The sequence below is a fragment of the Chrysoperla carnea genome, chromosome 4, assembly GCF_905475395.1.
Source record: "Chrysoperla carnea chromosome 4, inChrCarn1.1, whole genome shotgun sequence".
In the NCBI taxonomy this organism is placed as follows: Eukaryota; Metazoa; Arthropoda; class Insecta; order Neuroptera; family Chrysopidae; genus Chrysoperla; species Chrysoperla carnea.
The window spans coordinates 31,490,399-31,518,027 of record NC_058340.1 but is presented as its reverse complement, the minus strand read 5'-3'; the positions used below and the strand labels follow the sequence as shown (position 1 = coordinate 31,518,027).

The 27,629-nt window shown below is 29.7% G+C and overlaps 4 protein-coding genes and 1 non-coding gene across 5 annotated transcripts in view; 4 read left to right on the top strand and 1 right to left on the bottom strand.

Moving 5' to 3' along the window:
- The window catches only part of LOC123299213 (major facilitator superfamily domain-containing protein 6), a 29,385-nt gene extending 12,714 nt beyond the window's left edge, over positions 1-16,671 (bottom strand). The window contains exon 1 of the mRNA XM_044881511.1: positions 16,500-16,671. The gene's annotated coding sequence lies outside the window, so the exon portion shown is untranslated. The remainder of the gene's footprint in view (positions 1-16,499) is intronic.
- Positions 3,157-14,603, top strand: LOC123299208 (transferrin; the record flags this gene model as incomplete). Its single annotated transcript, XM_044881505.1, has 7 exons — positions 3,157-3,447; positions 10,807-10,915; positions 10,975-11,381; positions 11,450-11,747; positions 11,810-12,217; positions 12,954-13,351; positions 14,179-14,603. Coding segments are annotated over exons 1-7 (2,124 nt in total), but the record flags the coding sequence as incomplete, so codon positions are not given.
- A 24-nt stretch (positions 16,672-16,695) lies between the features above and the next one.
- LOC123298665 (cytoplasmic dynein 2 intermediate chain 1) lies at positions 16,696-22,690 on the top strand. The gene is made up of 7 exons (XM_044880758.1): positions 16,696-17,713; positions 17,759-18,700; positions 18,760-19,063; positions 20,070-20,410; positions 20,467-20,532; positions 22,151-22,240; positions 22,682-22,690. Exons 1-7 carry the CDS (start codon positions 16,697-16,699, stop codon positions 22,688-22,690), a joined length of 2,769 nt encoding a protein of 922 aa, XP_044736693.1. The 5' UTR covers position 16,696.
- Positions 19,319-19,390, top strand: Trnaq-uug. The gene has a single exon. It is a non-coding gene; the product is annotated as a tRNA-Gln (tRNA).
- Positions 22,403-25,076, top strand: LOC123298664. The gene is made up of 4 exons (XM_044880757.1): positions 22,403-22,523; positions 23,325-24,150; positions 24,713-24,951; positions 25,020-25,076. The coding sequence occupies exons 2-4, from the start codon at positions 23,331-23,333 to the stop codon at positions 25,074-25,076; spliced, it is 1,116 nt and encodes a 371-aa protein (XP_044736692.1). The 5' UTR covers positions 22,403-22,523; positions 23,325-23,330.
- Positions 25,077-27,629: the final 2,553 nt, after the last annotated feature.

Genomic DNA, 27,629 nt, shown 5'->3' with positions numbered 1-27,629 from the left:
AGTATATATAAAGGAAAAAAGTTTATTTTAAGCAAAACTTGATCTAAAAAGCCAAGTCTGGGGTAAAATAACCACGCTACCTCTGTATGCAAAGATTAAAGATGTATGTACTTAAAGAAAATTTACCTACATTTTAATTTGTTCAGAATATTTTTTCTGCGAATCTATAAAATCGTAAACCGAAGATAAACCGTAACCAAGGTCAACCAATTAATAAACAATTTCCACCCAATTTGGTCCGGTAGCTTGTCAACATTTTAAGCACTTTTCTTTGAGCTTCTTCCGCGTTAACGGCTTGTGGGATTTTCTGACCAAAACATTTGTATGAATAAGTAAATTTACGATATTAAGATAATTGAAGGATTTAGCCGACAAACTTGGTTTTTTTACCTTAGATTTTCTCGCCGAGTCCAGAACGGTAAATAGTGGCAAACGAAAAAACGATTCCATTTTGTCCATACTTTTCAATAGCCAGAGGTTAGACAGGAGGTAGCTGCCAATCCCGAGTCACTGCTTAGCCTATATTATTGTAGTCTGTACATTGAAGTTTAAAAAAAACTCGTCTAATAAATATATAATTTATGTAAATTTCATAGACAAGTAATAAAAAATTTTTCCCAGCACAGACTTTAATTTATGTGCAGTTATTTTTTATGTACACAATTAGCATCCGATATAAAATGATTGATTTATACTAAGGTAACACGTGTTGTAATTTTAGCCACATCATGCGGTTTATCCATATATAATTAGAATTCCGATACAATTATTATTTTCCAAAGAATGTCATGTTATCAAAATTTCCATTTAATTAAAAAGAAGAAATTTTGTTATAGAAAATTAAACGGGAATTTTTCACATGTTTTTTCTTAATTATTTTTAACATTAATAAATTTCGGGAATTGTCAAGGGCAATAATCACCGCCAGGTCCAATTTTTCAGACTCAAGTTGGTACTAATTTGATGTTGCATTCGCCTAACTTTTCCCGTAATCAAAATAAGGCAATGGCAGAGGATTGAATGATGATAAGGCGAGTCGATTAGTGATACAATCAAGTTATTAAATCCAATTTCTCAAATTAACAATTGTAAAAATATTAACAGATATTAAATGACTTTTTGAAATATTACTGAATACAATCCCCAAATAGATTAATTTTAATAAAAATTTTGGACAATATCACTCAGGTATCATCAGAAAAGAGCTTAGTTCAAAGAACTGCGAAAAGTTTGTAGGCAGATTCAGTTCTTGGAAATATAAAGATTACACCAAACCAGTCCAATGAATTAAAAAATAAACAAAAATATTCAAAGGACGCTTTCGTCATCGCACGATGTTCAAGATTGATTGATCACAGTGTGAAATAAAACTAAGCTAATATTAACCAATTGAAACCGAAGTCCGAAATGTAAAGCGTGTTTTAACAAGAGAAACAAAGTACATTTTCAATCAAACCACTATAAAAGTTTAAATTAATAAAAATCTATGGTTATTAAATGGATAAACTAGGTTTTTCTGCAACACTCTCAGTCATGGAAATATTATTAATTGATAAAAGCTAACAAGATCACGAAAAAGTTGATTTCCAAACAACCAGAATTTCGGTATTTATTTTCTTATTGGAATTAGAAAGAGATGAAGTATGAGAAGAATTTTCTAGGCAGAAATTTGGTTACTTTACTAGCGCTCATTCAGCGTTAGTTAACACAATCGTTATCAGATGCGAGACGTACTTCATTCCTACCTAAATTTAATACCGAAAGCAACACCCGAAATTCAAGCAACTTAAATCAAACTCTGGAAAACGTTGAACTCTTATCATCAAACTCTTACCATATTGGTTGATGGATAAGCAGGAATTTATAAAACTGTATCTCATTAACACAGGCCCGTGCGTAGAAATTTTCCAAGAGAGGAGTTCAAACTTTTGTTCTATGTTGTATTCATTGCAGATATCGCTCATGAATTTGTAAATTTTCCTGAACTATTCTCCAACGATTTCTCTTCTTTCAATCAAAATATGTTTCGCAGCATCAGCTAATTCGATAGCCTCACCAAGATTCAGGTTTCCTGTTTGAAGTACTCGACTTAAAGATAAAGTCAAAGAATGTACCGAGCTCAAAATAAGCATGGATATCTGTTTCGTTTGTGGAAATGCGCCTCATAAATATGTGAATTCATACTATATTGTTAGTTCTTAATTTATGTGGACAGATTCTCAATGAGACCCCCAAAACCCAAAGCACACGGGCCTGCATTATTATTTAAAAGTACAAGTTGTATCTTGTATATTTCTTACATTGATAAATATAACTACAAATCTTACCACAATACTGTGTCCAAAAAATAAGGTGACATTTGAATTTAAACTGCGCGCGTTTGTTGTGCATTATGAATTCCTTCCGCCCGACCATACAGTCAACAAGGAATATTATTTGAATGATATGCGTCATTTGCGTAACGCTATTTGCCTAAAAAGGCAGGAATTGTGGAAAGACAATTCATGGTTTTTACACCACGATAATGCACCATCCCATACTGCACTCATAATTCGTGATCATTTCGTCAAAAACTCAACCCATATCTTTCCACAACCACCGTATTCACCTGATCTGGCGCCGTGCAACTTCTGGCTGTTCAGCAAGCTCAAAAGAACGCTCCGGGGACACCGTTTTGATACGATAGAGGAGATTCAAGCCGCAACTACAATCAGTGTTTCGAAGATTGGAAAATCCATTGGCATAAGTGCATAGCATCGGGAGGGGATTACTTTGAAGGGGATGAAATTGATTTGTAAGAATAAATAAAGAATTTTCAAAATAAATACAATGTCACCTTATTTTTTGGGCACAGTATATTTCGTACTTTGGTTATAAACAAAATTTGATATTTGAATACCAACTTCATATGAAGTTTTTTATTTATTTATAAAAAACCATCATTTTTTCCTCATATGTTCATAGAATTACTTAAACACCTTTAACAACAGCGTATAAATAATTCAAATGTGATTTTGCCAATGGGGAATTACAAATTCATCTATTTATACTTACGGAGGAAAAATGTGAATACACATATACCTGTAATCAACCCCTCTTTTAGTTTCAAAACCATTTTTGTATAAAATAATTTGAGAACTATTAAAATAATTTTGTTGTTTGCCATGAATGAAACGGCTAAGAAGTAGAGGGAAGCCTGTTTTTGTTTGTCTTCTTATTTACTTTTTTTTTGTACTTTGTGTTTGAAATAAAATTAATAATTAACCTTTGTCTATAATTAGATTTATATGTGGATTGATATTAATTGTTAGTGGTTTTTCTTCTTTGTATAGTGACATTGATTTTATTGTTGTGAGATTTTGATTGCAATGTGGAAATATCAACAATTGTTTATATTGTTGAGCGGTGTTTTAATATTATTTGTTTGTTCTTCATCAGCTAGGAAATGTAAGTAGGAAACTAAAAATTAATTTACTTTTAGTAATTAAATGTCCAAATGTTAAAACTAATATTATTATTTATAAATTACATTTCTCTTTTATATATGACGTCATATAGTAGAAATGTCTTATATTTCGAGCCATGGATCCATTCTTAAAGAAATGGTGCACACGATGTAAGATTAATAATCTAATTGAAAAGACAATAAAAAACTTTTAACAAAAAAAAACCAACTTATTGTTATTTTTGGAGTCGGTGTCAGCCAAAGAAACACCTCTGACAGAACAATTTGCTACATTAGCTTGGCTGACATTGACTACAAAAATAACAATAATTGTAACTACATTATATTATCGTTATTTTTATACGCTTTAGTGCGTTTTCATTTGCTTTGAGATAGTTTGATTTTGAAACTGGTTTTTATTTTTGTTTATAAAAGTTTCTTTATTTTGTGATTTTGAGTGAATCTGAAGTACACTAACTAATTTGTCACTAAAAAATGAATAATCGAAATATGTTGGTGTGATATTGAGTTATTCGTATATTTGTCGCGAACATGCAAATTTTAGACTTATATGGCTTTCTTATGGATTTCATTGTCAAAACTGGACCTAATTGAAATGGGACCACACGAGAAGCACCAGGTTTCAAATAAAAAAAGAATGATCAAAATCGGTTCACCCAGCCGAAAGTTCTGAGGTAACAACCATAAAAAAAATACAGTCAAATTGAGAACCTTCTCCTTTTTTGAAGTCGGTTAAAAAACTCTTAAAATTGAAATAACGGTTGCACAAACTGTAAAATACCAAAAGCAGGTTCAGACTTTCGAGGGCCTCAAGGGTGAGGAAAGTCAATTCTATTGCCTATGGTTCAAGAAATAGATGATTTGACGAAAAATGACAGAAACTTTCTTATTTGATCTTGAGAGAAAATGTGAATATCCAAAATTTAGCTCAACATTTTTTTTCATTTTTAAAAGCTTTTTCTCCTTTGATTTTATCGGCCGGTGGGAGCCCTCGAGTTCGTCTGTGGTCAATAACATCTTGTATTTCTGATTAAAAAACAAAATATAAAAATGAAATGCCTCGTACAAGATAAATGCAATTTCCAAATAACATTTTTCAGCTATTCAGGTTTAGCCAAACTTTTAGGGCTTTCCAGACTTTAAAATTTTAAACGTTTTTAAACTGTTTATCAACCTAACCATACTATTTTTCACATTTACCTGCATGCAACTTATGTTTATTATGAAATCAAGGTTGACATGTGATACAAACGATAAACAATCCACATATGCTGTATAAAAGTATAAAATATACCTCTTTCTGGGTGAAAATTCATATTAAATTTTCTAATCGAGTAATTTTATAAAAAATAGATGCTAATTTATCATAAAGATTATATTTCACTGAAAATCATCCAAAAGTATTTTTTCAATAATCTGCATAGGACAGACTTGGTTCACTGAGACCTAAAAGATTTATTGTGTTTGTATCCAGAGCTGCCAATTTAGTTAGGAAACTCTGAATTAAATTAACGATAAATAATAAACCTTTTGAAAGACCGAAAAACTATCGTAATTTAAAAACTACCGGGATGAGAATTATTATGATCCTCATGTCTTCTCGGTTAGCATGTGCTTGAATTGTTGATTTCTTCTTCATTTTTCATTCTAGTGAAAAATTTTGATTCTGTGAAAATTGTTAGTATCTTTTTGCCACAGACATTTCTATTATTCTATTATTCTATTAATTCTTTCGGATGGAAATAATAAATCAGACAAATTACATTTGCTCCATTTTTCGAGTCTTTAGGATAGAGTTGCCACCTCTCCAAATTTGGTCTAGAGACTCCAACATATATTTAGTTTTTCCCGACTTACGATTTCAATATAAATCTTCTAGTTTCGGGCAGCTACATCTCACCCCCCCCTCCCCCTTGACAACGCCACTGCAAGTAGATTTGTACCCAAAGTATAAAAGTGTTGTAAGTTAATTTGTACCCAAAATGCAGAGCAATGACAAATCACAGTCAAGAAAATTTCTCGAGCTAAACATACAAAAATTAATAGAAAAATGAAAAAAATATATATACTCGTCAGGAATGGAACAGAATAAAATTATGGAAATAACTCGGAAATAAGTGAGAAAAATAATTCCCATAAAATAAAAATCAAAAACTATAACCCCGACCATTACGAAATCAAGCTCTAAAAAGTATTAAAACAAGAAAAGATTTTAAGTAAAATCATCATTACAATTGTGGTACCTCTAAGCATGGAAAAGAGGACAACTTTTGTTTGAAACATTTTTTCGTAAACATCACTGTTTACCCGTGAGAGCGCAAATTAGGTGTAAAATGTATAGTATGTTTTATACGGGAATATCAGTTATATGTGTATGTGTGACATGTAAGTATGTGTAATGTGCCAGTGTAATCAACACTGTCTATACATGGTATTTGAACAATTAACTCAGTCAATTGTTTGTTTTTACTTGTTAGTTCATGACTTTATGTTCTCTAGACACTGTCATATTCAATTTAATGTGACGTCACATAGCCTATAACCAGCGGACGATCAAGACGCTTTCAACGAACTTCATTCAAGTATTTTAGAAGCTATACGGGAACAGGCGAAAATACATACATACCAGTCAAACACATAACCCTCGCCAACGTCGGGGTAAAAACATTGTGTTATTTGATGCATAAAATGAGTGTGCCCTCATGGCTTTCTTCGTTTGAATATTCTATTTCTAAGCAATAATTATTTCACCTTTAATGAAGTTGAATATAAAAATGATTTCCTGTAATATTTAAAACTTCTTCGCATGCCAAAAATGTTAATAACAGAATCATTGAGTTTATATGTTTCTCGGTACGTTGATTAATAACAATTTAAGGAAAACTTTTTAAAAATTAAATTAATATAAAAATTATTAAATCACGTGAATTAAATTTTTCCCTATCAAATTATAATAATTATTTACGCATTTTGTTGTGATTTTATTATTTATTAATTATTTGTTTTGAAATACCAATGTGTAATTCTAATTAAAATATACAAAATTCAAATAATAGATAACTATCTATATGTATGCATAAAGAGCCATTATAAATCAATCATTAGAGAATTAAAATAATAAGTATGAATCCTGTCCTTCAGGTTCTTCATAAAAAAAAAAATCAATATTTAATTAGTTTAAAAAAATATTATTTATGCAATCATCATGATTCATTCATAGTTAAATAATTGACGTCATTTTATGTTACATGCAATTTCTAACTACCGCATCCGCCAGTATCGTCAGTAAATATAGATTATCCCAACACATAATATGTTGCGTCTCAAAAACCCTTATGAGCGGATCCAGCCAAGAGCAGTCGAAGCAATTATCCCTCTAAAAAGTAAACAAGTTTATTATTTTAAGATATAAATATCTTGTAGCCTCTCAATACATGATACAACAAGATATTTGCTCGTAGCTTAAAATAAAATAACTATATACTGGGTGGGCCATTTTAATCTATACACCTTAAAATCCCGTTTTGTAGATAACCAATCAAGAAATAAATTGAACAAAAGTTGTAGAGTTTGATGGGAAATGGGGATGGAGAGGATCTAAATTGGCTATTAAAGAAATCCGAAAAATTAGGTCCATTCTGATGTCAGAACATGGTTTCCCCTCATCAAACTCTGCAATTTTTGTTTAAGTTAAGTATGAGATATTTAGGTGTTTACTGTTTATATTAAAATGGCACACCCAGTATATAAATAATTTTGAGATTTTATGGGAATTTGAAATAAAAACACTCTGATTTGAATAGAAATCATTTTTTAGAGAGACTTTTACGCAAAAATAATCAAATTAGGTCTCTTTGACAATCAGATGAGCACCGGAGTAAAATTTTAAACAAGGGGTGATATCTCGGAACAATTTTTTTCAGATGATACCCCAGAAACTTCTCGTTCAGTTTCAAAATCAACCATTATGAATCATAAAGGGTATATGGTCCAAAAAAACATAAAAACCAAATTATTTGACGGTGAGATTAGTATTTTTTAAATATCTTCAGAATCGCTTCGAAACGCAAGCTTTTTGTACAGAACTTTTGACGATATCTTAAAAACTACTCATCCAATCGTCAAACGACTTCGATTTATGTAATTTTTGTGCCAAAAGTACCCGATGATTTGGGTCAATATTTTTTTTTTTGTGATTTTATCGGATTTTTAAAAGGGACACCCTTAAGAAAATTGCAAAAAATTGGTTTGACGGTTAAAACATCGGTTTGACGATTAAATCAGGAGTTTCTAAGATAAGGACAAAAATGGTATACGAGGGAAAGATTGTATCATCCAGGAGCAATTTTTTCAGTTGATACTTGAAAAATTTGTCATTCAATCGCAAAATTAACCAGATTTCCTTGGATTATTAAAAGTAATTTCATTTGACGATTAGGAGAGTATTTTTCGAGATATCATCAGAATCCATTCGAAACGAAAACTTTTCATACAGGATTTTTTTAGATTTTTTAATCTGTATTTTGGATAAAAAAAATAATTTTCTAGAGTAATTTTGACTCAAAAAATATAAATATCGCCATATCGGGTCTTGTTGAAGATTGATTGAGTAATTTCTCAAATATAGACTAAAATCGTTAATGTTTTAATTATTCCAACACACAAATTAATGTAATACTATGAATAAAAAAAATCTTGATAGTGTGTTATTTGAATCCACTACATCAATGACATAAAAAATATAAATATAATTTTTTGGGCTTGTTCTAAATGACGTAACAAAACGTAACTTAATAATGATTGCTTTGTTATACACAGATTAGAAAAGTGTGGATTTAACCTGCAAATCGAGGGATCTGTAGTACATAATATTTATTACCTATAATTTTCAAAATACTTCATTATAAAAATTATTTCTATTAAAGCGGATAACTACAAAGCATGTTCTTGCAACAGAGGTAGAGTTAGATCTCAGTATTATACACAGTCACACAATTTTAAAATTTTAAAATCTGATACCATTAATAACGACTTACGTTCACAAACATACAATTTTTTTGCATTTTTAATTGCATTTGACGAACTACACAACAATTAAACCTTGCCAAATTTACATCCTTAGGGGAAATCGCACGTTTATCATTCTAAATCAAAGCATTAAAAAAGCTATTTGAAAGTACTTATATTGTTTTACAATGCCTTTCCTCCTGGCCTGAATATTGACATGAGATAATATAAGCCTTGAAATTTTGCAAAAAAACTTAATACACCTAAGTTAGGTTGCGTGAATGCGGGTTGAGGCAGCACGGATTGACCTTGACATAAAGAAACATTATTTATACCAAGAAGTTTTAAATAAAAGTTGTTTGTTTTTTAAAATACTTATATTACGCTATGATTTCTTTTATAGACTTACTAGACACGGAATCCTAGCTATATACAAAAGTATAATATGATAATTTCGGCCATGAAATTAAATACCATATTACATATTCATTTTTCATTCAATTTATATTAAAAATGCACGAAATATGAAATTAATCAAGATAGATCTTCATTAAATTTTGAATGAATTTTTTATAAAATTGGATATTTTATAGACGGTTGTGGTATATGTTGACGTTTCGAGGGCATCCACTTTTATTTATTTTTAATTCTTCTTTAAATGTTAATATTTGTGTTTATTTATTTAAAAAAATAGACAATTATCTTAATTATCTGTTTGTATAAATAAATAAATAACGCATTTTGTTTTATTTCAGTATTTAAATAAAACAGGAAAAATGTATAAAAATTGTATGAAAATAATTGATATATTGGTTTAGAAATTAGAAATTTTTTAATTAAACGTTCTATAAAATGTCTCAATGCACTCTAGAAATGCCTCATAAAATAGGTCATCAAATATTCGATAGCAACATAAAGAACATTAAGCGTCGGTCGAGGTTTTGAGTTTCGTCTGCACAACTGAAACTAATAGTACAGATGTTACAAATAAAAGAAAATGAAAGAAACACTCGCATTTTGCTAAAGCCTCATGGAATGTGTTTCTTAGATGTCAAATATCATTAGTAACGCATGAGTTAGTGGCGCAAATGATTCTATTTGTTAACAAACAATAAATTCTTTGTTAAAGTCGACTAACAAAATTAATAAATAGGCAACTTGAATTACGTATACGATTATTACGACAAGCACTTAACATTTACGTCATACAAGTTGCCTAGTTACTAACTTTTTTAAATGAACTTTAACAATGATCGTTTCATTGAAATAACAATTTAATATGATATGTTGCTGTTATAGAATTATTGCAATGTGAGCATCGTAAAATTTCAAAAAATTTCAAATTTTGCACCAACGCATTTGAGAATCGCATAAATCAATTGCATAGCAGTTATTACAAAAAAACAACTTTAAAACAAGATGGCGGCCTTCCCCTCCAAGTGGTAGCATCCCGCCTTCTTTAAACTTATCTTTGACCCCCCTAACCGTGACCAAAAAGTCGGACTTCCTCCCAAAAAATACGATCTATAAATCGAGGATTGTACTATTTTTATATTTCACCAATATGAACTTGTTGACTAGACTATTACACCATGGTTTATGAAGTGACGATAATTATGTAATTATTTTATAATTAATTTCATTACCATTAATAATACATTAATGTATTATTAATGGCTATAATTTGAAAAATAAATAAGTTCATTTTTAATAAATAAAATGCAACATTATAAATTATAATCATGACTTAAATATATTCAAATAAATATGCCTTTTCATATTTAAATGTAATTTTTTTAAACATTTAATTTTGCTCTATCACATCCAAATTTTATCCAACTTTGATAAACCAAGTATGTAATCCTACTAAATTTGGAGCATTCTTTTCAAATTTGTGATCAAAATTAACATAGCTCTAACAGGTTTCAAGAATTTCGAGTCCTGACGGAATCTCCTGACGGAAGTAAGCATATAAGTGATAGCTAGCGAAAAACTGACATCGCAGCTGAAAAGAATGACCCAAAGTTAGTGGGTTTCAAAAAAATTCCAATATGATCGGATCAAATTTGCCTGTTTTATCAAAATATCGAATTTTTTAACTATATGACTTTATGTAAATTAATAAGCGACTTTTACATGATTCTCTACAAACTTTTTGTTTTACGTATAAAACATACGTTTGTTTTGTGCCTCTATTTCTTTTGCGCCGGTGGCGGGTGCCTCCTTTGCCACGCCCTAGTTACGAACCTGAAAATTTGTAATGCCATGTTTGATGATATTCATTATATAAAATTAGAAAATATTTTAAACATGTCCAATTCTAATTGTTTCAGTTCGAATATGTATCGTAGATGGTCGAGGTATTTTTAAAACATCTGGAAAATTTTGCCCGTTATTAGAAGCCAAAGAAAGTCAAATCGAATGTGTTTTAGGAATTGATAGGTAAAAGAAATATTTTCAAATAGTAATTATAAAACTTTAAAATAAACTCTTATTTCTAGGTTGGATTGTTTGCGGAAAATATCGAAAGAAATAGCAGATTTTTCGGTGTTTACGCCAGAAGATCTTCTGGCAGCACTTAATTTACATGCAGAAGTTTTAATAACAAATGAACTGAAATACAACGAAGATAATTTCGAATATGAACTCGTGGCAGTCGTTAATAAATTTTCGAATATAAGTAATATTTATGATGTTGGAAAGAAACGATTATGTCTTCCAGGATATGGCGTTGAACCAGAGATATCTAAAGTTTTAGCAAATTATTTTGAGGCGACAGTTGTTCCACCATCATGTGATCCAAATTTATCATTGCTCGAAAATCGACTTAAAGCTTCAGATGAATATTTCGAAGCGCTATGTAAAGCTGGACCTTGGGTTTCGGATAGCAAACAAGATCGATTACTAAGTATGCACTTAAATTTGTCGAGAAAATTTTTTATCAATAGTTAGTAATATGCTCCGATTTTTTCCCAGAACAAAAATTCCCAAATATGTGCTCCTTATGTGATGATCCATATAACTGTAATCAACATGATAAATATTGGGGTCGACGTGGCAGTTTATATTGTTTAACTGATGGCAGAGGAGAGATTAGTTGGGCACGATTAGATGATGTGCATAGTCATTTTGGTGTAGTCCCGGGGGATACTCCAAAAGGTGTAGAAATTGAAAATTATATGCTCCTTTGTCGGGACGGAACATTAATGCCTATCAATTCAACAAACCCATGTGTTTGGGTTTCAAAACCTTGGTCTGTTGTAGCATCCAGAAGGTTAGTTATAGGTAATTTCTCCTCATTAATCGTTGATATTAAATTATTTGGACAAATTTTAGAACTAGCGCTTCAAGAATCCAAGAATTTGTGGCATCATTATCGCAAAACACCGGTACTAGAAGTCCTTGGCAAACGGCGTTATTTAATTTAATTGAAACATTGAATTACGATATTAAAAATGTTGATCCAATCATGTCTGTGGACACATATTTATCTAAAGCTCCTGGATTTTTAAGTGCACATAGCTTTAGTGGTTGTCACCCGCCGAGAACACTTCGTATTTGTACAACATCCAATATTGAGAATGCTAAATGTAATTGGTTACGTGAGGCTGCAGCTGTTAGTGGAGTTGAGCCTGATATTGACTGTATTAAGGCCAATAATAAAACGCATTGTTTTAAGGCTGTGAAAGAGAATTTTGCTGATGTAGTGTTTGTTCATCCTGATTTACAATTTACAGCAACAAGGTAAAATAATCTTACAATAATTTAAATAGATTTAATAAATACAAAATTAGATAATCTTCCGAAAGTAATCAATTTCAGGACTGTAAAATAAGCCTTCAACTTGATATATTCAGTACTTTTTCCAAGATGCGTGAGCAGGCATGATCCAAATTAGGGTTTAACTTTAACTTTTATTCCTATTTGAGTAACTTTCTCTGAGCTATAGCTTAAAATAATCACTGAATTATTACACCGAAATTAATAAGTCGCTTTATAATATTTTCAGTAGGTAGGTATTCTGCATGCTGCCCGCACTGACATCAACCTAGTTAAAAAACGTATAAAAACCTTACATGAGTGTAGAACATTTTGCCTATACCATTTGAAAAATGGCAGATACAATGATACAAAAACAATAGCGTAATTACCAAAAAGAAATATTGTGTTTCAAGCCAGTTCTACTACTAGAAATTTGCTCGATAAATTTATGTGACACTAAATATCATGTGTAATATCAACTTTACAAAAAAAAAATAAAAATCTCACATTTATTTTTAATAGATTATCAAGAATATTTTGCATGACCGTGGGCTATATTACAATTATGTCTAAACCCCTGCTAGCGTCCAAACTTCTATGTGTAGATCTTCTAAATATTCATTTACATCATCTACTCGTGAGATAATATGATAATCAGGAAGTGTTTTTAATTGACCTCCAACTATTACACGCTTTTAATAAATATTTGTTTTTGCAGGGATTACGATTTAAAAACCTTATTATACGAAACATCACGAAATAATGATTTATACATGACAGGAGCTGTAGTACATGCATCATCTGACATTAAAGATTTGAATGATCTTCAAGGCAAAAGAGCCTGTTTTCCATCGTACAATGGAATCGCCTACAATACAATATTACATGAATTAAGAACTCATAATTTATTAGATAACAGTATTTGTCCGTATGAAGAATCTTTGGGTCACTACTTTGGAAGTACTTGTATACCTGGATTAAATACGAACTCAAAAAATTTGAATCAATTATGTGATCGAAATTTATATGATGGAGAGAAAGGGGCTTTTCGTTGTTTAGCTGAAAATAAAGCAGATGTAGCTTTTATTGATTTAAAAACTATACAAAATTATACAGGTAAATATAAAATTTATGGAAATTATCGCTTTGAGATTGAAAATTTTCTTATCAAAGCAAGCCTTTCAAATCATTTCTTCGATCTAATACTTAGTACTATAAAATCATCATCAAAGAAATAATGTGTCACATTTTTACCTCAAATTTATCAAAAAATAAACCCAAATTGCTCATTAATTTAAAAAAACAAGTGAAAACAAATAATTGGCTGAGTTAATTGTTGAAATACCATGCATAGTCAGTGTTGATTTCTTTATCACATAACACATACAAACATGTAACACATACATAACCGATAATCAAGTATAGTACATATTATAAAATTTCCTCCTAATTGGCGCCCTCACGGGTAAACAGTGATATTTAAGAAAAAATGTTTCAAACAAAAGTTGTTTAATTTTTGATAAGGGACATTTTTTACATTTAAACTTTTGTTCTATCTCTAACGGTTTACCAGATGGGTCCTACGGACCCAAGACCCAATTGACCTATGATGCTCATTTACGAACTTGACCTCACTTTTTACGTCCTGAGTACGCTGTAAAAATTTCAGCTCGATATCTTTTTTCGTTTTTGAGTTATCGTGTCCACAGACGGACGGACGGACGGACCCGGAAATGGACTAATTAGGTGATTTTATGAACACCTATGACAAAATTTTTTTCCTAGCATCATTATTTTTAAGCGTTACAAACTTGGGACTAAACTTAATATACTATGTATATTTCATATATACATGGTATAAAAACTAACTAGAGGTGCGTGGGACACCCGGTAGGAACCATGTAACTTTCGTTATATAAATTATGTATTTTTGTTTCTTTTAGATGGTATGAGCCAAGAAAAATGGGCAGAAAATTTAAAATCCAAAGATTTTCGTGTCTTATGTTTCAACGATAACAACAAGTGTAGTTTAAGTACAATGTCATATTCTCAAGCAATGGTTCGACATAACATCACAAGAATGTTCGAACACGAAAGTTTAAACACGCTAACATTAATCGATCGTTATTTTGGTAGAAATAATAGGACAATAACACCAGCGTTGGTCCTGTATGGTCCTTATGACGGTCAACATAATATATTATTCTCGGATAATACAGAAAGATTAAATACGAATTTATATTATAAACATAATATGCAAGTGTTACCTATTAATTATACAGAAATTATTCGGAATATACCGAAAGTTTGTGAACCAAATACTAGTAATTATTTAAGTAATAATTTTTATTTATTAGTAATTGTATGTATACACTTTTTAATGAAACCATTTTTAAGTTAAATTAATTACTCGAAATTAAATCTGTGATATTTTTATATAAGAAACTTTTGTAAATAAATAATATTTTTTGATATATTTAAAATATTTTGTTTAGTTAATTTTGAATTCCATTCCAATTACTGCCTCATTTAAAACAATGAATATCTATTATTTTAAAAATTCGTTATTTTTTAATTTGTCAGAGGGAGCAAAATTTTGCTCTACCTCATCCAACGTATACACAATTTTAAAATGAACAAAGTATACCTGCTACATTCCAATAATCCTACTAAATTTGAGTTATATTTTTCAATTTTTTTGGTCATATTTAGAATATCGTTAATATGTTCAAGAATGTGAAATCCTGGTCCCGACATCATGGAATCCCGACATGAGGATGAATAATAGCGGAAAAACTGACATTAGTGGATTGCAAAAAAATGTCATTCACATCGGATAAAATTTGACTTTGTTAAAAAAAATCGTTTTTTTTTTACTTTAAGGGGTCATTAAAATCCAAAAAATTTAACTTAGCTCTATTTTGATAGTCCAAGCACAGAGTTACTAAGTCATGTTTCTCAAATAGATGTGTTTGATAGCTTTCCAGAATATGGAGTCCTGATTCCCACATCGATAACAGTGAATAGTAGCGAAAAACTATCATAAAAAATTTGACCCAAAAAAATAGCTATCAAACAAAAAAATTTCATTCGGATCGGATAAAATTTCTAATTAGGGTCTTAATTACCTACTTGATTTTTTGATTTCTTGAGTTTTGAAAACATACATTAAAGAACAGCATAAATTCGAAAAAACGATTACCTCAATTTTGATCAAAATTCACTGTAATACTAATGGGCCATTTGCTGATTAGTAAAAAAGCTGATTAGTACTTATAGTATTTATTTGAAAATTTAATGGTAGTTTTTGAGAAATTGGCAGATAGATATGTTTTTTAGATTAAATCAGGCACAAAGATGCAGAAACAACAAGCAAAGTTGACAGACGATAATTTAAACAACAGGGCATAATATTATATTCTGATAGTAAAAATTGCTCAGGATAAAAATTATTTCAAAGAATTTTCCTGGATCAACTACCTATTCGTGACTAATAATATAATTTACCTAGTTTTAAATTACAAATACCTATCGATTTAATATTTATTGAAAAGGGTTTACTTCAATTATTTATTTGTTATTATTTGACAAGATAATATATTATAAGGTTTTATTAATATAAATTTCAATAAAGAATTAGGATACAACTTTAAAAACAAATATGTATATTATTAACAATTGTCCTATTTCTATTTTCCATTCCATCATAGGTTCGTGATAAATTAATGCATTTCCTAGGCAACGGAAAATAATAAAGTAATAAATGAGGTCAAAAGAGATTAAGTACTCCTCTACAAAACGAACTGGATAAAATCGTACTGAAAATTATTTTGATAAAAACATTTTATTAAAAAATAAGTTATACAAGTAATCATTTTTTACAACATTTTTATAAAGGAAATTTAAAAACTTTTCTAAAAAATCCTCGACTGTGAATTTAGTTTATCAACGCAAAAATCGTTAAAGGTAAACAAAGGAAATTTCAATTTGAGTGTGAGAGAGTATTAAGTGAATCATTAAATTTTCTTGTATTTTCAGTTTTTCACGGAATTTTTTTTTAGAATAAATCGAATCAATGACATTAATGAAATGAGGTTACGTATTTCAATAAGTACCAACGATATAGGGAATTATAAATACATTATATTGGTATGTTATACCACTAAAAATACTTTTGCTTGTAATTCATAATAAAAAATTCGTAAAGGAAAATACGATAAATAAATGTCTTCAAACTTCGAAAATAAGTTTTAATTCTACTTACGTAATACGTAAAACAAAGCGGTAATATGTCTTTTATATCATGAAACGTTTTGCACAGCTGAAACTTTCACAAAAGCACTCAAAAATTCCTGTTGCATCCCGTTAATCCAAGTTCACTGCCAGTGTCTCACTAATTTTAATGTAGCACAAATAAATTAACGCAATATGTAAATTATTTGTTTATTTTGTTAGGTCAATATGAAACAATCTACAAGTGTTAAGCGTACTGTAAAAAAATCACTTGTAGATGATAAAGAGGTAGTTAAGCGTTCTTTGAGTCGCGAAAGATCTCAAATTAAGGTTAATGATAAAACGGGAACTAGTAAAGATAGTAAAAGTAGATTAATAAGAAATTCATCAAACGTAGGGACCAAATCATCAGCTTTATCAAATCCAACATCAAAAAATGTTCAAAAAACGGTTACATCGACTCTAAAATCTAGGCCAACTGCATTACAGTTAAGTAATATAAAAAAAATTGAGAATGAACGACAAATTAAAGAATTAAAAAAGCAAAGTAGTACAAGTCGACAAACAATGCATAAAACCAGTTCTCGAGTTACAACGACGAAATATATTCCTGCAAAAACAAGCTCTAAACAAAATTCATTTATAAAAAATGATACAAAGCCACCAGATAGCACAAGACGAGATCGTACAGTTAAAAATACTAGCGATAAGATAGTAAAGCCAATTCGTTCTAAAAGTCGTACTTTAAGCCCTAGTGAAGTAAAAATTCTAAGAAATCCTAGTCAAACAGATGATACAGTAAAAGTTCCACAAAGTAAACCTACCCCGATTAAAAAAGATTATACGCCTGAGGTAAAAGCACATGAGAGTCCCCCTTCAGAGGATTATAATTACGAGGACGATTTCGATTCATATGAATCAGATTTCGAACAATATTCATCGTCGCATTCCTCAAGTTCTTCAAGTACTTCGGATGAAAAATTAGATATTGGATCAATTAGTAGTTCAAGCAGTTCAGAATCCGAAGAGGATATGCCGGATAAAACAAAGGAAATCATTATCTCAAAACAACTTCATGTTGAAGAAGAGAAAAAAATGGATTCGGGTAATTATGATCTTAGAGAATCAAAACGAACCAAAACATTAAACGGAATTAAGGAAGCCATCGAACGTGAAAATTCATATGTAAAAAATATTCAAGATACATCATTTTCGGATGAAGGATTTGATGAAAAACCTGTACGCGTAAAACAAAAAACGAATTATATAAATTTTGAAAATGCTCAATTATTAGAAAAACAAATTCAAAACTCGAAAAAAATGCGAAAACGCGGTGAAGATATTTTAAGCATGATAACGCTGGATACGTTAAGTGCGAATTTATTAGAAATGTTGCCAATTCCTTATGAAATGTATATGTTAAATTATGGACGAGGGGAAACTCAACAAATTTATTCCCAAACCAACGATGAGGATTTGTCCGAAGAAGTTCAAACGGATGAAATCGAAATGAAAAATATGTGGACCCAAAATCCAACTGAATATTGTGGCAAAATAAAAACAATAGAAGATATTTTAGAATGTAATTACTTCTTAAATGGAGTTGGAGGTGATTCAGTTGTGAGAGCTGAACAAAAAATCGTTAATATGGAGAAATTAAATATATTCCTACGATCAACTTCGGATGTAGTTCTAAGATTACTTTCAAATAAGAATACCGTGGAAGCGTGTACTAAAGCCACGTTACCATTTAGTATAGGATACAAAGCGTTAAATACTTCATTACAATTTTTAATTAATCGTCCCATGAGAATACTCGAATATTCGAGATCGAGTAATATATTTATATTAACTGTACATGATTCGAATTTAAATGAATTCATGCCGGAAGATCAACAGTTATTTGCGAGATCATTAATATGCATCTGGGATTTATTAGATATATCGATTCCGAGTAAATTGTTAATCTCGAACGATAACGTGACTGCAGCTTGTTTTGAATATTCGAAAACGAATTTAATATTTGGTGGATTACAAAATGGTGGAATAAGTGTTTGGGATCTATCGGAGCACGTTTCATATCATAAAACCGTTAAAGATGAATTAGATAATATTTGGACGTTACGAACACCGACATTTGTAAAAGAACCAGAAGATTGCAAAGATTTGGTTCTTGACGAAGTTGTAGCCATTAAATCAATAGCTAACGATGAAAAATCATTATACGGTCAGGTAATTTACTTTAATAAAAACTTTTTTGATTCCATTTTGAATTTGTATTAAATTTGTAGGTCTGTTCGTTAAATAAACGGGGACAATTAGTTATATGGATTGTAATTACATCAAATTTATCTGAAGGACAAGTGCAATTAGTTCAAGGGTTAGCTTATTGGGGTCGAATACGATTATCTCCGTCCATTTCAGTCAATGTGAACAATTTTTTAAACTGTACGAGCACTGATTTGGAATGTTATGATTTACAAATTGATAGCAAAGATCCAAATCATTTATATATTTCAACGAATTATGGTTTTGTTGTTCATTGTTTAACGTTAGGAACTAAGGTTACGCCGAAATTATACGAATCGAATACTGGTAAGTCAATTTCTTTTGGTTTTCTTTTGTAAAAACGCATATCATTAGTTAAATAGTTTATGACAACCTATGAATTTAGAAAATGCAATATGAAATCTACATCGTATCTGTCGTTAGCAAAAAGTATTTGGGTTTCTAATCGTGAACCTATTTAATACTAGATAATTTTGGTGAGGGAATAACTAAATTTAGTCAAAGTGCGAAATATAACATACGCGTTTTTTCTAGATTTAGATTTTTTGACTTTCACATGTCGGTTCTATGGTGTAATGGTTAGCACTCTGGACTTTGAATCCAGCGATCCGAGTTCAAATCTCGGTAGAACCTGTTTAATGTTTTTTTTTAATAAAACAATATTTTCTTCTTTCAAGTTATAAGTCCTAACATTTTTGAACTGCTAAAAACTATCTAATTTTATAACTATTGATAATAATGTTACAATGCGTTTTTTAGACTAGGTTGAGCTTGTAAGAAGGTCTTAAATCTCCTTTGATCTTTTTTTAATTTATGCTATCTTTGATATTAAACGAACCTATTTAAAAACAAAATTACTTGTTTGGTCATTTGCTTATGTGATGGTTCTTAAGTTACATAAATTTTTACACTTAATTACGAATATTTGAAACATTTAAAATGGATTTGTTTCTTTTTCTGTAGTGCAACCTCCATTGGCTTGCTTTCTGCGTACTAAAAAAACTCGATTTGCGAATATTTTTATGGTTAAATATTTTAAATTTAAACCGTTTCATATTTACGGGATTTGCAATTTAATTTTCTTCAATTTTATTAATTTCCAAATTATTTGAAAACAGTCCTGCGAGTGATTGACGCCATTGTTTTTTGCTCGCCATTTATAACAATCGATAAATATTTTTAATAACACTTAAAATTAAAAAATTCTCCATACTGTTTAAATTAATTTCTTCTTCTCCATACTAATAAATTTTTAAATTGATATTTTCTAAATTTAATCATTTTTTCTTGACAAATTTATTAAAAATTTCAGGTTATAACTCACCAACAACTTGTGTCGAACCCTGCCCTTTCAATCAACCATACTTTTTAGTTGGATGTACAGATGGCAGCATTCGTTTGCATTCGCGCTACGCATCGAAATCTTTAACAACATTACTTGGTGTTGAAGATAATTTAAAAGAAAATTCTATTAAATTAATACAATGGTTAAAATCAAAACCATTTTGTATATTTTCTTTAGATGTTAATAATACTCTACATATTTGGAATCTAGAAAACAGTGATATTTATCCAATATATTCCATACCGTTTAAAGAGAAAATTTCTACAATTAAAGTGTTACCAATTCAAAATGATAGGAAAACTCACTTGGTAAGTTTTCTTAATTTTGAATGAATTTTTTTAATTAATTTGATTTTTGCTTGTAGGTAATGGGATATGAAAATGGCAAGATCGAATTACATGAAATGAATGAAGAATATGCATTTAAAACAGTTTCAGATTTTGAACAAGAATTAAAAAAATTCTTATTTTATGTAGATATTTTGTGATTATTTATTGTTATTAAGAATAATTATTATATTTATTTATATATTTATCTTTTATGAAGAGAAATTTTAAAAATAAATCAAATTTTATGTTGCACATAATTTAAATTTTAATAACTTGTAATTTAATTATTTAGATTAAAGCCAAACTGGTGTTAATTATATGCAAAAGGTATATTTTTTCGGGATGTTTTCGTTTTATATATAATTAACTGATTTCTCAAACAAATACAAATATATGAAACTGTAATAAAGCCGATGTGAGCGAAATTAACTAAATTTTATGGCGATGCCCTTTTGTGTTTAGCAATTTTTGTTTAATTATGGACACTGATATGGAAAGGCTCTTTACACACTATACGGTTTTGACCACACGGCAAAAAATCGAACGGTTGATGACTATGGCTTTTTCCAATGACAAGCTCAGTGTGGTTGAATGGTGTACTGTTTAATTATAATTAGGTAATCGTAAACAAATTATTGCATTAAGGTGCGATTTCATGGTGACGCTTGATGCTAGCTTCTAGCGTCAAATTTGATCATTTGGAATAATTTCGATCAGAGTGCCATCTAGATAAAAAGCAGCGATAAAGCTGAAAACATTTAAGCTTCAATTAATTCACGCTGGTATCACTTACTTGACGGTTGCGCTAAAAATGTTATATCGAACTGAATTACAATCGATAGTATGAAGCAGTTTTATAAAACATTGTAATAAAAAACATATTATGTTAACATAACTATGTGTTGTTATTAATCCAAATAGGCTAGGGAATAACATAGATCGATAAGTCAACTTGAAATTTGTCGCTGATTTTTATCTAGATGACACTGAAATTATGCCATGTGATCAAATTTGACGCTAGAAACTAGCTAACTCGTGCATCAATAAGGGAACATGTTCCTAATGCATTTATATAGAGCTAATATACTTGTGAATATATATATGACTGTGTGATGCCGAGCTATGAGCGCCCGCAACGGAATTCACGGCGCCTATCTGGACTGTGTCTAGTCATCGGTTGTTGTGTACTTTATACTGCGCATCAGGCTGTCTAAATGATTGAAGATAAAAGACAAAAAAGTGAAATCAAAAGACAGCTTGATGCGCAGTACAAAGTACGCATTGACCAAAGATCAGACCTAGCCCAAATAGGCGCCTTTTTTCTTGCTACCCTCTCAACTGAGTTTCACGTCCTTATATATATGTTCTTGCCGTGTGAATATTTTAGGCCAAATTTTACCCAGAAATATATTTCCTATTATTTGTATTTGTACACATGTCTATATGAAATTTTTAGTATTTCTCAGAATTATTTCTTATTTCCACTAAATTATTTTTGTTTTTCTTTATGTTTAGCAGCTTTTTTGCAGTTTTTTGTTGTTTCAGTTTATAACCAAGGTATTTTGTTTGTTTGTATATGACGCAACAATTTAAACATTATTAGCTGAATGTTTTAATGATTGTTGGAAATTAATTTAATGACAATCTAAATAAAGAAAAATTTAGAACATTTAAGTACAAATATATTGCTTAAAAATATTAATTTGATCCAATTAAAAGATGGATCATGTGGCAAATAATAATATCGACCCTGAAATTAAAAATGAAACATCACCGGAAATTAATGATTCAGGAAAAATTAATAAGGAGGTAAGTAGAAAAAAATTTTAAGCAATTTTTTAGATAAAAAAATTAAAACTATTCGATATTATTCTTTTAAAATTTTTTTATGATTGAACTCATACCGTCGAAGCATATATTTTTTATCTATGCGTTGAAGTGTGATATTAATTGCCTGTTGAAACCAATTCAACAAAGCATATTATTTGGTAAAAAATTAAAATTTGCTAAATCAAAAATATAAAAGTAATTATACAAAATTAATTGAAAGTTAAATATTTTTGAATTGTTTACGAAAAGGAGTGCAATATAGGTAACTAGATGAAAATTTTCTTTATTATTTTAAGACAATAAAAATTTATCTGAGCCTTAAAACATAGTTAATTGCACGTGAATTAAAAAACGTAATAGACCCAATAAATTTCTGACCAGTGTTTTCTATTTTTAATAATTATTATATAATTAATTTAGGCTAATTAGTTAAGATTTTATCTGAAATCCCCTAGTCAAGTTTATGAAAATTATAGAGAATAAAATGTTCTTTAAGAATCGTTAGAAATAAAGATATTATATATGGCAAAAAGCCCCAAAAGTTTATGTCGACATAATAAAACAAGTGAAAACAAACAATTGACTGAGTTAATTGTTGAAATACCATGTATAGTCAGTGTTGATTATGCAATCGTTTTTTTTACGTCATGTAAAGAAAAAAAGATAGTCCCCCTTAGATAGCCACGCATACATACATGTCACACATATATTCCCATATAACACGTACTATATAATTTGCGCCCTCACGGAGAAACAGTGATGTATACGAAAAATGTTTTGAGCAAAAGTTGTTAACTTTTTTATAAGGAACATTCTTCATATTTAAACTTTGGTTCTATCTCTGATGGTTTACAAGATGGGTTCAACGGACCCACGACCCAATTGACCTATGTTGCTCATTTTCGAACTGGACCTCACTTTTTACGTCCTTAGCACGCTTTAAAAATTTCAGCTTGATATCTCTTTTTGTTTTTGAGGTATCGTGATGAGAGACGGACAACCGTAAATGGACTAGTTCCATGTTATTGCTGCTAAACTCATTGATGTATTTTCAATTTTATAGATCAAAATGGAAAATACTTTCAACAATATTACAAATAATATACCATCTTCATCAGCATTCGAATCATATTCGACACAATTCACCAATAATTTCCCAGCAAATACAGTAGATAATGCATCCCAAAATTTTGTGCCATATTTTGGATTTATGATGACCGATCAATATAAAAGTTTAATGCGCTTAATCCATTTATTTCCACAATTACATGCAGCTACCCTTAAGGGGGCATTAGAATTATGCAATTACGATTCAATCCAAACGATTGACAGCATTTTGTATGCTTTACAATATCGTAAATATTTGGAAGCAAAAAATCAAGGATTTCCATTGGATTATAGTGCACGTTGTCCACGAACACCTCTTTTACCATCGTTTTTGGGTAATCGAACAACAAATTCTCATGTGTATGAGCAATTATTTCAAGACAATGCATATTTTAATAATGTACCAACTAACGGTGGAGGGGATATGAATAATTTTGGAAATTGTTATACGCCATCACCAGGTGTTTCGGATACTTCTGCAAATAAGAGTAATTTCATTCCTCAATATTTTACTGGCTATCAAATTTCAAATGATACTGGTGCTGAACAAAATTTTCAAATGCCAGGAAATTGTCTTCCACCGTTCACTCATCTGGCACAATGCAGTTCATCTAATCAGAACAGTGAGAGCGGTATGAGGTACAAACTGGTGAATTGGATACCTTCGTTAGTGCCTACACGCAAGTCTGATAAAGAAAATGTTACAGATGGAGGTGTCATTAATCAACATCCACCTGCAGTTGCAAATACTGGCCGTCAAAGTGCCGTACATGAAGATAAAAGTAAGTTCAGATCAGGATAGTATTCTAAATTCAATTCTGGGACAGAGGAAGTCATTGTAATGGAGGGGGGGTGGGTAAACAAATATGATAAAATGAATAACAAATATCTTCTATCCTAGTCCAACTTATTGCTTTCAGTCTGAAAAATAAACTCTGCACTTGGGCTTAAGACATGATGAAAAGGCCTGTTGTTGAAATACTTCATACTTACAGAACAGAACTATCTAGTATCTAGTAGTAGAACTAATAATATAGGTGCGTTACGTTGCGTATAGATTATCAAAAAAATTAGGAAATTTAATATTTAAACTTAATGTGCTTGACGAAACTAGTTTCTTTCGTTTATTGTTATACCATGTATATATGAAATGTATAATGAATGTCAAGTTGAATGTCTGCGTAAGATGTGCGCCTACACACCCAACATTTTTCGCTTGAGACATTTTTATCGATATAAGTTATTTTTCGATTTTCAAGCAGCCTGGTTATCGTGGCTTATCAATGGTCACGATTTCTTTGTAATGCGATTAATTACGCATTTAAATTGATTTTTAAATTTTAGGGACTATAAAGCCAGCAAAAGTAAAACGAGTAATCAAAACCAAACAAGCGACTTCACGTCCAAAATCTTTGGAAAAAAAAACTGTCAAGTTATTGAAAGCAAGCGATTTTAAAAATACGGAAGAAATAAAAAACCCATCAAACGTAGATGATACAAAACCAGAAATAATGGATATGACAATGCGTAATTGTATGGTTGTCGAAAGTACTTCACAAATTGGAATAAAATACGTTATTAAGGTAAAAACAATCGTGCTGGTATAAAACTTCTTTGGGGTTTTTAATAATCTGATGTAATTATGTTTCAGAAATCACAATGCCCATTGGGGGATAAAGATTGTAATGAAATCTTTCAGCCTAAATAAATAAAAACTAAAAGATAATTAAAAGAATCAAACAGTAAGTTTAGGAAATCTACTCTTAATTTATTTTCTAATCTATAAAATAATTCCGATTGTAATTCATGTAAATGAGAATGAAATATTTTAATTTGAAATTATGATTAGGAAAATATTGTTTTTTTGTTATACGTATAAATAATATATACAGGGTGTATTTTCTGTTAATTTATCAATGTTTCATTAGTTGTTTAAGTTTTTCTAAAACATCAATATCGATTTATATTAAATGTAAGAAAAGAGTAAAAAACAGAATTTATTCGTAGGTATGATATTGACCTTATCGATGATTTCTTTAATCAATTCCAATATTCTGTTTGCATGATTTTTTATGGATTCCTTAATTTAGAAAATAAGAAATAGTACAGTAAAAAGTGTTATAAAAATCGACCAGTTAAAGAAAATGAAATAAACCTCTCAACCTGGTGGAATGTTTTTCTTAGGTGTCAATTATCTTTCGTAAAACATGAGTTAATTGCGCAAATGTTTCTATTTTTTAATAAACAATAAATTGTTAATTAAATAGAACAGTCCATGTAAAAATTACTCATGGCTTACGAATGGTATTTTACACCTATAAAATAAATTACACCAGGTTTTAGCAAAAAGTGAGCGATTGATTTCATTTTCCTTAATCTGTTACATCTTTGACTGTACTAAAAGTATGGAATTTTTTGTTGTTGAAATGATTAAATTGAAATGGGCTAATTTTGGATTTATTTATCATAAATAGCCGATTTACAGTGCAATCGCTTTTGTTGTACACAAATTAATCGACCCCTCTTTTATTCTGCTAGTGAGATTTATTGTTGTGTGCATAATTTCGGTCGAATAAAAGTGAACTGTAAATTTCACCTGCCCATTCATTACATAACTTCTTGCGTGATAAATTTCTGTGCATACATAAGCACAAGTTTATTTTTTTTTTCACCTTAGAAAAAAATGTGTTTAATTTTTTTTTTATTAAGAGTTCAAAATTTCAAATTTAAGCTTCTAAAGTGTATTTTAAAAAAACAAATACAAAAGATGGTTCTTGCGCTTGCGTGGATTTACGTTATTATGTAGATGATAATTATAATAGAGAATGTTTCAAAATTAAATTATTGAATGTGATAAACTTTGATTAAAATGTGATTAATTATAAGAATTCTGTCCAAACGAATAAAAATAAATTTTGAATTGCAGGAATTTTATTATTTCGATTTTTGTTCATATTAAATATGAGATTTTTATGCATTTTGCTCATTATATTTCTTTATAAATTCTGGAGGATTTTAATTCCTCGAAAGAACTAAAGATTGTTATCTATGCTTATTATCTATCTTTCAAGATAATACTCGCCACGCCTATCAACCACCGCAATTTCGAGTCATTACATCTCGGTCGTCGACTTTTGAAACAAGTTAATCGCCGTGCAGATTTTAGCCTAAGTAAGTGGTTTTTTATATTTTTTCAAACTTATCAGGCGTTGTTGCACTCTGGTTGATGGCATCTACTGTTCACTGCCGATTCTGATGGTGATATTGACTGATTTAGCTGCGTAAAAAAGGAATATGATCGGTTTTTTCAATAAATACTAGCAATAAGTCTAGACTAACAGTGGCTATTATTTCTGGCTGTTGAGTTAACGGCCTTTTTTTATTTGGCAAGTCTATAGTATCTGTACATCAGAAGATTTATCATTTAGGAAAATTTGTTCACACGAACTGCATGTATCTTGCCATAAACCAACAAAAAAATTTTTAAATAAGCGTATTCAGATTAATTATTAAATCAATAAAGGGCTTACGATAATATGACTCATATTTTACAAAAGTAGAATTTTTAATATTATTTTTGATTTATATTAATTAAAGTTAAATATTTTATGAAGATAATTTTATTTAAGAAAATCCTACCAATGACGAAAATGCTTGTACGATGTATATACGAATGTACGTCATAGCTTAAAAAAATTAATCTTACATAGAGATGAGTAAATTTATAGTAAAAACTATATTTATTTTGGAATGTCTTATTAAATTTTACTTAAGATAAAAGATGATTTTACTTAAAATAAATATTCATGTACTATAAATAAAGTAAATTTTTATATAAAGGCGTGAATAAAAAACATTTTAATAATCATTGACACAAAAAAATTTTTTTTGAAGTAATTTGAATCGCAAAGTTCTATTTTAGGTGGTCATCATATCTGTTACGATTTGGTATCTATTCTTCAAGGTTCAAGAGTTAGTTGTTGAAATACCATGTATACACAATGTTGATTACGCAATCGTTTATTTTTTTACGTCATGTACTCAAATAAAGAAAGATAGCCACTCTTAGGAAGCCACATATGGTATACACACACATAGCTGATATTCCCATATAATACATACTGTATAATTTGTGCCTAATTTGCACCCTCATGGGTAAACAGTGATGCTTATGAAAAAAAGTTTCAAACAAAAGCTGTTAATTTTTTTATAAGGAACATTTTTTACGTTTATACTTATGTTCTATCTCTAACAAGGTCCA

What these genes read in the sequence shown, in the direction of transcription:
- LOC123298665 (XM_044880758.1), top strand. Translation starts at nt 16,697, where the DNA reads ATGAAACAATCTACAAGTGTTAAGCGTACTGTAAAAAAATCACTTGTA. An exon ending in TTGATGAAAAACCTGTACGC is followed by an intron (nt 17,714 to 17,758) that starts GTAAAACAAAAA and finishes AATGCTCAATTA; the next exon opens with TTAGAAAAACAAATTCAAAA. An exon ending in AAGAATATGCATTTAAAACA is followed by an intron (nt 20,533 to 22,150) that starts GTTTCAGATTTT and finishes TCCAATTAAAAG; the next exon opens with ATGGATCATGTGGCAAATAA.
- LOC123298664 (XM_044880757.1), top strand. Translation starts at nt 23,331, where the DNA reads ATGGAAAATACTTTCAACAATATTACAAATAATATACCATCTTCATCA. An exon ending in TGCCGTACATGAAGATAAAA is followed by an intron (nt 24,151 to 24,712) that starts GTAAGTTCAGAT and finishes TTTAAATTTTAG; the next exon opens with GGACTATAAAGCCAGCAAAA. An exon ending in GAATAAAATACGTTATTAAG is followed by an intron (nt 24,952 to 25,019) that starts GTAAAAACAATC and finishes ATTATGTTTCAG; the next exon opens with AAATCACAATGCCCATTGGG.